This window comes from Stigmatopora nigra, chromosome 3 (assembly GCF_051989575.1).
Source record: "Stigmatopora nigra isolate UIUO_SnigA chromosome 3, RoL_Snig_1.1, whole genome shotgun sequence".
NCBI classification, from domain to species: Eukaryota; Metazoa; Chordata; class Actinopteri; order Syngnathiformes; family Syngnathidae; genus Stigmatopora; species Stigmatopora nigra.
In genome coordinates, this window is record NC_135510.1 from 11,097,686 (window position 1) to 11,108,181 (window position 10,496).

At 40.2% G+C, this 10,496-nt stretch overlaps 1 protein-coding gene across 4 annotated transcripts; it reads left to right on the forward strand.

The window, feature by feature from the left end:
* The first annotated feature begins 241 nt into the window (after window positions 1-241).
* rbm26 (RNA binding motif protein 26) lies at window positions 242-7,962 on the forward strand. Of its 4 annotated transcripts, none has more exons than XM_077713618.1 (22): window positions 242-718; window positions 874-992; window positions 1,094-1,212; window positions 1,416-1,504; window positions 1,594-1,871; window positions 2,105-2,380; window positions 2,476-2,715; window positions 2,947-3,087; window positions 3,198-3,335; window positions 3,682-3,799; window positions 3,896-4,055; window positions 4,145-4,342; window positions 4,568-4,666; window positions 4,754-4,822; window positions 4,903-5,001; window positions 5,217-5,291; window positions 5,405-5,575; window positions 5,775-5,879; window positions 6,072-6,275; window positions 6,682-6,768; window positions 6,875-6,988; window positions 7,475-7,962. In XM_077713618.1, exons 1-22 carry the CDS (start codon window positions 660-662, stop codon window positions 7,565-7,567), a joined length of 3,051 nt encoding a protein of 1,016 aa, XP_077569744.1. In that variant the 5' UTR covers window positions 242-659; the 3' UTR covers window positions 7,568-7,962. The 4 variants fall into 4 exon arrangements, with proteins under 4 accessions (XP_077569744.1, XP_077569745.1, XP_077569742.1 ...); XM_077713619.1 differs by having other exon boundaries at window positions 7,478-7,962; XM_077713616.1 differs by having other exon boundaries at window positions 243-718; window positions 4,565-4,666.
* Window positions 7,963-10,496: the final 2,534 nt, after the last annotated feature.

The window sequence follows — 10,496 nt, forward strand, 5'->3', positions numbered from 1 at the left end:
ATTTGATGATGTGAACATTTCTCAATTGTAAATTGTGATTTTTTTTATATCTAGACATACAATTCTACTCTTATATTACAAACATTTAATATAGATAAATAACATATCTATCTATATCCTTATATCTTGTGTGTATTTTATTATGAATATATGACATTATACATATACAGTAATATACTTTAAATGCAATGAACCGCTATCTTTTCAGTGATTAGATGAAATGTGTAAACGCTGGTCTCGCGAGAGTTGCTGACGAGATGAAAAGCGGAAGTAAATAGTCGGAGAGACAAGTTAGCTACGGAGTGGCGTAAATAAAGTGATATACATTCGGCGTGCATATGGCCTGCATATTTTAACTGCTTCATTTGGATTCAAATCTGAAGTCGACTTGCCGAGGAAAGCTGTATCTGAGGCGTATCTGAAACGCAGTTCTGGAACAATCCCGTTTAGGGGTGTCCGATAGCACGTTTTGCGGCCTGGCACTTGTGCGAACTCAGTCATCATTGTTGCCGCTAAAGCAAGCTAACGGCGCGTTAATTCTCCGGTCCAAATAAATCATAGACCAAAGCGGGTACCTACTGCAGCAAATGTCCACTGTCCGTCGAGGCGCATAGTCGATTTGGGCCGTGTTGGAAACAAAGGCCCCTGCTGGATATAAAATGATCATAGAAAATCTGGAGATTTTTAAAACATGGCTGTCTGACACGCTCGAGCCCATGTAAGTAAAAAGGCTAACAGTTAGCTTCAACTCAGTTCATTCACACTGTGCTCTAAAATCTAATGCTAAGTAGCCTATTTTTTTTAATCGCTGTTTATGATCAAATAATCACATGACCTCCAAGGATCCAAAGTTGTGTTTTTCCACTATTTTAGCTGCGATGCTGACCCTTCAGCACTCGCCAAGTATGTTGTTGCCCTGGTGAAAAAAGACAAAACTGAAAAAGAACTGAAAGCTTTATGCATTGATCAGTTGGACGTGTTTCTGCAGAAAGGTGCGTATATGTCGTGTAGTTAAAAAATATTAGCACTTCTCGCCTGATCTGGAATTTGTTCCTCATCATTCTTGTTGGTCTTCATTCAAATGCTGTTCCAGAGACCCAGCAATTTGTCGACAAGCTGTTTGAAGCCATAGACAACAAAAGTTACATGCCGGCGACGGAACCTATACCTTCCTTGATCAAAGTTGAAAAAGATGAGCCGAAAAAAGAAGAGGTATTATTTTTTCTAGATCATACAAATGTTACATTTGTTGTAAATATGAAATGAAATGGAGAAACAGCAAGCCACACACGCAGGCATACTTAATTTGCCCAATTGTTGACAATTTTCATTAACACTGACTGCCATTGACAGCAACCAGTCCATTTAAACTAAGTACCGTGGCGTTATTTCCTTCCTGTTTCTTTTTTTTCCAGCCAACTCGAGAAGAAGAACGTGACAAAAAGGTTTCCCGAAGAGTAAATAACAGTCCTCCATCGGGTTCCCGTTACAGTAGAGATGGCAGGTGTGGGCACTAAATAGCAGTTTTACCTAGCTTTTCATATCAACTTGAACTGCCCGTTAATTACAAAATGTTGTCATCCAAATTTTCAGGAGAGTAGATGATCGCAAGAGAGATGAACGTTCCAGGAAAAGAGATTATGACCGCAACCCATCCAGAAGGGACTCGTATCGTGATCGCTACAATCGAAGGAGGGGTCGCAGTCGTAGTTACAGTCGCAGCCGCAGTCGGAGTTGGAGCAAGGATCGTACTCGGGATCGAGATAGAGATCGTGACCGAGATCGCGACCGAGACAGAGAGAGAGAACGGGACCGAGCACGGAGCGGGAGCCCCAATCACAGCAGGACTCGTTCAAGAAGCCGGAGTAGAGGTAAAAACACAAAGCTAATAAGATATGAACTTTCTGAGGCATGTAAATAATGTATATAATTTATTTGTGATTACTGAATAAGGCTGTTCATAAAAGAGATCTATGCTAAACATTTTTTTATATTTTGGTTTTGACTAACAAATATTAAATTACACTGAGTCATTGAGTTATTAAACATTTGGCCTATGAGTTAACTTTGTAACTTGTTGAATGTTTCATGGTCTTGTTCACAGACCGGGATCCTGGAAAGTTGAAGCATGATCACGATCGTGTGGACAGGTTGGAAGGAGCCGATGGCTTTAACCCGACTATTCTGGTTTCCACTGCGACAACCACCCACTTTGCTGTGCCATCGCTGAGCAGCACCATCACGGTCATTGCGCCCACGCATCATCACAGCAACAACACGACTGAAAGCTGGTCAGATTTCCACCCAGAGCACTCTGTGGATCGAGGCCCCTTCAGGGGCCCACCTCCTCAGCCAAGGAAACGCTGCCGTGACTATGATGGTGAGGGGCAGCAAAAAAGTGTAGAGCATGCAGTTTTGCAGTCACTACATTTGTGTAGGCATTATTGTTGTAACCATGCCATGCCTCTCTTTCAGAGAAAGGCTTCTGCATGAGGGGAGACATGTGCCCATTTGACCATGGATGTGACCCAGTGGTGGTGGAGGATGTCGGTCTGCCCAATATACTGCCCTTTCAACCCCCACCCATCCCAGGTGTGGATGGCCCTCCGCCCCCAGGCCTTCCACCTCCACCGCTAATGAACCCTTCAACTGTCAATCTGGGGCCTCCTGTGCCCCCACCAGGAACTCTCCCGCCAAGCCTTCCACCAATTGCAGGTAAGCGTTGTGGTTGACTCTCCTGTAAGAAAAAACAAAACCTTATGCAGAACAGGTGCTAGATTTTTTTTTCTTTTTTATTGTATTTTTCAACATTGTGCAAAAGAGTAACAACAGCTCATAGACTCTCCTTAAATGTAATTGTAAGTTTGTCCAATTTGACTGACTTTATATATAGTATAGCATGAATCATGCTTGTTCTTGGTATTTACTTCTTTCTGTTTTTTTTAGGACCACCACCACCTCTTCCTCCACTACAGCCATCTGGAATGGATGCCCCTCCAAACTCCATTACGAGTGCCGTTCCCACTATTGTGACCTCTGGCATACGTTCTTCAGTACCCCAAATACCGACACCACTCTTCCCTTCAGGTAAAAGTCCTAACGTGTCTTCAGTTGTTCCCTGTTAAGTTCACACGTGTGACATATTGACAGACTTTTTTTTTCTTCCACGGCTCAATGTCATATCCTTAACGTTACAGGTACCTATGAGAGTGATGTGTACAACCCTGAGGCCCCGAGTATCACTAATAATTCAAGGCCAATGTACCGCCGGGTCAATGCCCAGAGGCCCAACCTCATTGGCCTCACGATGGGGGATATGGACCAGCCACATAAAGGTAGACCTCATCTGTAGATAAATGTCTGAGTAGGTTTATTAAAGTATAATTCGCAATATACCATTATAACACTAAACAATGCATAATTTTTAAATTGAAATAGTGATTTTAGACAACTTTGGTTTAAATCCTTGATCCAAGTACTATGTGATGTCATGCTAACCAGTCAGTCACTGTGATGTGAGTTAGGACGATAACTGAGACTTGGCCTATACCAGAAAATTGATTTAAGATTGTTTTTTTTTCAATCACACACGTTGAGAAGCGTCAATTGCAGACAACAATAAATAAAAATAATAATTAAATTAAAACTAAAACTTGTGAATAATGCTTTTCCTTTTCTCAGACAAGGTTCCAAACAACAGTATGAGAATTGTCATGGACTCTAGTCTGAGGAAGCGACCTGCTGGTCCACATGGTTCACATGATGGAGGCATTCTCCACAAGAAGCCTTGGTTTGACAGGTGAAACATTATTTAATGGAGTTATGCAATAAATCCTTAGATGAACTAATAACTGCATTTGTCTAACATAAGGAGTGTGTTCTTTTCCTTTCTCAGATCTAATTATAATAAGCCTAACCACCTGGGCTATCATAGAAGAGGTCCCTTCAACTCTCCTAACACTAAGCTGCTGGTTCGGCAGATTCCTTCTGAACTCAATAACATCAGCAAACTCAACGATCATTTCAGCAAATTTGGAACAATTGTCAATCTGCAGGTAGGTCATTGTAACATTTTTTTATTTGCTCTAAGGCGTTTTCTTCATTCATACTTCAATTTTGTTTGTAACATGATTTTTTTTCCAAGGTGGCCTACCAGAATGACGCCGAGACTGCACTGATTCAGTTTGCATCCCCAGATGAGGCCAAGAGAGCCATACAAAACACAGAGGCTGTCCTCAACAACCGCTTTATCCGAGTTCATTGGTTCCGGGAGAATGGGGGTGATGGAGCAGTGCAGGGAATGACTCACCACATGCAGCAGTTGCAATCACAGCCAGCTATGGTAAAATATTATATATATAATTTTTTTTTGGGAATCTCTGGTAGAATATATCGTCAAAAATAAGTTTGATAAATAGTTTTGTATTATTTCTGTGTGAGTGGCCCTTTTCAAACATTTAAGCAATCAATGCAAGTAATAGATTTTTCAGCAGCGACGTAGGTGGGCTAGAGCCAAAGATTTAAAGATTTTTGGAGAATTGATTGAAATCTCTTGAACATTCAGCAGCCCTCAGCGACGTCGCTTAAGCAGTCTGTCAAAGATCGCCTCGGGCCTCTTCTCACTACAAACGCTGAGCCTTCTCAGGACTCCAGCGTAGCTTCTCAGGTGTGTGTGCGTGTGGAGGTGCAGCTTCACTATTTGTCAAAGTCTAGTTTTAATATGAATGTGTTTTTCTGGATCTAACTGATACAGAACCCTACAAAAGTCTCAGTGAAGGATCGTTTGGGTTTCTCTGCCAAACCTGCTACACCTGTTGAGAAGGCAAGTTGTCACACACCAGTTTCGTTGTTTATGTATTGATTTTATGAAGGCTTTTTCGCTTACATTTTGAACTTTTTCAGGTGTTTTCAACTTTGGGGGGCCTCTCAAAGACGGTATACAATCCTGCAGCCTTAAAAGCAGTCCAGAAAGCCACAGATGACTCTCTGAAAAAGAAACAAGTGAGCATGGCAATTGGCTTTGCAAACTGTGGAAGGGTTCATAAAACTCTTTGCCTATAGTCGTGAATAAAATGTTCTTATTAGATGATAAAAGTATGTTATATTTCAGAATGCAACCTTAATCAGAGTGCAAAGATTTCTATTGCATTTATCTAGAGCACTTACAGTTTTACTAGCAACAGTATGTGATCATGTCCCCATAAATGATTTTACAGGAAGCTCTAAGGCTACAACAGGATGTACGAAAGAAGAAACAAGAAATACTTGAGAAGCACATTGAAACACAAAAGGTAAGATCTGGTTGTCATGGAAAAGGTTACATGCATGGTTTGAATGCACAGACAGGATTTGTGACATTATTCCCTTGCCCCCCGTGCCCTCTCTTTGCCATTGTTTCCCGCAGCTCCTGATCTCCAAACTTGAGAAGAACAAAACAATGAAAGCAGAGGATAAGGCCAAAATCATGGAAACCTTGGGCATTTTAACCAAAAGCATCACCAAACTACAAGAAGAGATTAAGGGCATCTCAAACCGTAGCACCAATCTGCTGAACACAGTCAAGAGCAGGGCCCAAGTAATACTTTGGTCACACTAAGCCCACACATCCATTTCTGTTCACTTTCAGTCTGATTTGTGGTTATCCCAATGTGATTCCTAACTTATATAAGAAAATCCTCACCTAACCTGTGTTTTCATAAATAAGTCCAAAAATGTTCTGTGTACCTTCAGATTCGATGAAAAATATGTAAATATGCTATGCTTTGCTCTCCCAGGCTCAGAAGGAACTTCTTGATACTGAGTTAGATCTGTACAAGAAGACGCAAGCCGGAGAGGACACTGCTTTGTTGAAGCTTAAGTACACGCAGCTGCAGATTGAGGTAACAAATGTCATTGCTACCTTCCCTCTATAGATTTTTTTTCTCCTCTTGATTGATGTCGAACCCACTGTCTGGGTGTGTCTTTGTTCTTGTTTTTTTTTGGGATGAGATGCCCTTTGTAGATATTGTCGTAAGTCGTATCAAATGATCAGATTTGGCTAAATTCTACTCTTCCTGCTTGCCTTTGTTTAGGCTGCTAAAAGGGGACTCTTGTCCACAAGCCGTGGTCGTGGCATCTCTTCCCGAGGACGTGGTGCAACCAGGGCCCGTGGGAGAGGTGCCAGAGGCCGGGGAAGAAGCGCTCCAATGCATGCAGTAGTGGATCATCGTCCTCGAGCGCTGGATATTTCGGGTTTCACCGAGACGGAGCGGGTGGACCTGCTGCCGCATTTTGCTGTAGGTTTGCTTCCTTGCACAAATCTCCTAAGTTTTAGACATACCGTGAGTCCAGTCCACAAAGTATCCAACATCATCCAATTTAAATATGATTTACTGCAAAGGATACTTCTGTCAATTACATTTAACGACAGGGAGAGCAAAAAAAAATCTCTTCCACTACATGACTAACAATACTGAGCTGTTGCCCACTCATACATCAGAATCATAGTTTTAACAGGTTGATACTTGATACATTGACAAAATAACTTATTTCAGCACAATTAAACCTTGATTCAGGACTTGAAATACTGTGTAAAATTCTATCTCGATGTTGGTACATTAAGTATATATTATATATGATATACATATATTATGTCTATCATTATTGTGAAATAACCAATGTGCCATATTCACCCTTTTGAAGCAATTTGGAGAAATAGAAGATTGCAAGATTGATGAAAACAGCTCGCGTGCAATCATCACCTACAGGACAAGAGCTGAGGCCGAGCAGGTGAGCAGCTTAATAGTTACCACATATGTAACATAATAATGTTTTACTGAACGGATTACACCCATGTTCTCCCTTTACAATGCGTCCCCCCCCCCCCTGACTTCAGGCAGCCCTCCGTGGCGTCAAGTTGAACGGTCATAATTTACGGCTGGCCTGGCATAAGCCTCTCAAGACTCTTAATGCTGTTGATGCGAATGATGTCGAGCCAGAAGAGGATGAGGTTCGTGCTATTTACCTTGCAGATGATAAAAACTCAGCAATGTCAATGCAATTCTCAGTACCGTCATAGAACACAAGAGGGAACCCTAACACTAGATGATTACATTTTACTGTCTAGTCCAGGGATGGCCAAGTCTGGTCCTTGAGAGTCCCTATCCGGTTTGTTTTCCATATCTCTGTGATCCAAATGATCAAATCATAAGGAAGCTGTCCAGACGCTTCATACCGATCCTGATTATTTGATTCGGGTGTGTTGATGGAGGGAGACATGGAAAACTGACTGGAAAGGGGCTCTCGAAGACTGGAGTTGGCCACCCCTGGTGTAGTCAGTATAAATAGATGGGCAAATCTGTATAATGAATTCAGTAGAGTAGCAAATGCTAGAATACTCATTTAGTTTTTTGATTCCACTGTTCTATTCTTGGTTCAAACATTATGCTTGTGTTTTTATATGGAGTGGATTCTCACAGCTTGCTTTTTAACTCAGCAGTACCCCGAAGAGTCACTGAGCGATGATGCCTTGCTGCAAGATGACGACGAGGAGGAAGACGACAACGAGCCTCGCTCCTGGCGCAGATGAATGCCACATTGACCACATGCCCAGCAGTTTATTTATTTTGATGTTTGTTCATAAATCTGACAAGATACGTTCACTTCACAAAGATGTAACTGGCTGAAAATACATGTGAATTTCATTTTTAATCTGTATTCCTGATGCGGTAATTTTTTTCTTTTTAAAATGCTCTTAATGTAGAATTGTTTTTTTTCTTTCCTTTAAAATATGGATCAAATAACTAGTTAGTCCACGTGATAGCTTGCCGAGTTATCAATTTGAGACAAATTCTGCATTACTGGTAAATGCAATGACAGAACTTGCAGCTTTTGCATAATATTATTCCAGCTATGTGTAAAAGCTCATATGTAAATATTTTGTCTGGGTTGAATTTATTTGTATGAAATCTTAGTTTCCTCGGATTATTGCTTTTGATTTTGAATTGTGTACAAAATTAAAGAAATGGTCAGAAAATACTGCTAATATCAGGTTTTAAAAAAAAATGGCAGTGAAAGTGTCCATCATTGTAATCCTTAACTGACCATTCAAAAAAAAAAAAAAACAATCCTCTAAAGAGCAAACTTCCTGAACAAAAACAAACTTCTATCCAGCAATTGTTGGATTGATAACTTAACAAGGTAAGACACTGTCAAAGGATGTTATGTACAGTTCAATGTATCGAACAGGGGTGGCCAAGTCTGGTCCTTGAGAACTTCTATCCAATCTGTTTTCAATGTCTTCTCCCACCAACACCTGAATCAAATAATTGGGATTAGTATGAGGCTTCTGAACAGCTTGCTGATGAGTTGATCATTTGTTTCAGGTGTGGTAGAGGAGGCAGATATGTCAAATGGACTGGATAGGGGCTATCGAGGACTGGACTTGGCCACTTCTGGTTTGGAAAATGTGAGTCAAATCCTTAAACTGTTTATTTTCTTTGCAGGTGGTCTTTTTCAAGCTGGAGCTGAAGTCCAAAACCTCATATCTGATTGCTTTTATATTGAACTAATTTATATTAAATATATTTTCATATTAATTTCCTTGGGTTGTAACTATCTTATAGTACTGATTATAAGGAATTAATTGGAATATTTATTGCCAGATCATCCCATTTGAAATATTATCAAAGGCAGTCACTGAGTTTAAGTGGCCTTCTCAAAGTTGGAAAGTTGTCCTCTCTGGGAACTAATTGTGTTCTGTTGTGTGTCACTCACTGACAACCTCATTTTAATGTGTTCAGGGGCATCTCTTCTTACTTAATAATTTGTTCTAGAATTTCTTTTGTAACTTTCATTTTTTTTAAAGTAGAGCTGCATTTTACATTCAAAACCCCTAATTTGTTCCAACCCTTATAAGGTCCCTGAAGCTCTTTAAAAATGATGAAAGTATTCATTTGGTTCTTTTGGAGATCGACCCCTGTAGAGTTTTGACCTTAATGTGTGGAGGTTGCATGTTCTTCCTGGGCCTGCATGTTTTTTTTCTGATTTTCTCCTTGTACCCAATGATTTGCTGGCGACCAATGCAGGGTGTGCATCATGTGCTTCCCCTTAGTTAGATGGTATAGGCTCCAGCACACTTTTAAGGATAAGCGGTATGCAAAATGAATGAATGAATGAGTTTGAATGCAAATTAGCATCACTTGGGTGACACAATGCTTTGATTCAATTGCCTGGGTTTATGCTTACAGATAGTGTAGTGCCTTTTTTTTTTAGGTGCTGCTAAACATAGACTAGGGTATCTTGTGTGAGTTGTCTCAGCGCCCCCTTAGAGACTCCCTGCCGAACAAACCACCACAATTCCTCAGCTTTGAATAAGATAGGACAAATAAGGCAATCTGCGTAGAGCACTTCAAGTGTTCCCCGACCACCCTCGGTGCCTGTCGAGCTCGTAGATATAATTGTGAGGGATCCGATTTACGCTTGTACGATTTTTGGCTCTTCATCATTTAAGCTCTCCACACCACCACCCATAGTGTTGCTTCGCTCATTCCTTCGTCTCAGTGAGGGGGTGTTAAAGGCCCCCCTTTTGCCAGCTCATTTACCTACTGTGGTGTTACCAACCCGTCACAGTCCAGATATGTATGAGACAAAGGAAACATTGAGGTTCATTTGTGCTCATATACCCTAGTGTTTTTTTTAATTTTATTATTATTATTGATTTACAATCTAGTGGGTAAATGCATTAGGATTCTTTTGATTTTTTTGTGGGAAATGACTGATGATTGATGATGAATGATTGACACATTTAACCACCTTTACACTGGGTGCGTAAATCATCAAATTTGTGACGATTATGTCATTCATTCATCTTACATGGTGTCAAGCCTCATGAGGGTTGTGGGACTGCTGAAGACTAACTAGCCCAGTCAACTATAAGCAGTAGACCAGGTACACTAAAACGGTTTACAGCCAATCAATACGTACACATTTATACACAATCGTTGTATTTGACCAAAAAAAAAATTACAATGCAGTTTTGACATTTCTTGTCATTTTAGTTTCTTGAACACTTGAAAAAATGATGTATTGATTTTAAGATACAATAAATGGAGGCCACTTTTAGATATGGTGCAAAATGTGGGCTAACAAGTTAGGCAATCAGAATACTTTGGTCATAAGACATGTTTTGAGGTCAATAAATAAAAAAAAAATAGATCTCTAAATCAACAATGCCCAACTTGCAAGAAAGGTCTAGTTTAAGTCAAATAATCTAATAGACTGACATACAAGCAAATAAAATCAAATGATTAAATGTATAACCATTTTTTTTCATGAATAGTTTTAGTTATGATGCTTTTCTTTAGTTTCAACTTATTTCTCATTCAAAATGTCTCTATTGGGAGGCTAAATGATCTGGAGAGGATTCTTGTATGGATTCACACCATCTAGGACAGGGCATGAGATAACACATTTCTGAATGTATTTATTCCAATTCTTTTGAATTTAGTTTTCCCACC

Excerpts from the sequence above, each read along its gene's own strand:
- rbm26 (XM_077713616.1), top strand. The coding sequence starts at position 660 with ATGATCATAGAAAATCTGGAGATTTTTAAAACATGGCTGTCTGACACG. Across the intron at positions 5,292-5,404 it reads AGCACATTGAAACACAAAAG|CTCCTGATCTCCAAACTTGA; the intron begins GTAAGATCTGGT and ends TGTTTCCCGCAG. Across the intron at positions 6,276-6,681 it reads ACCTGCTGCCGCATTTTGCT|CAATTTGGAGAAATAGAAGA; the intron begins GTAGGTTTGCTT and ends ACCCTTTTGAAG.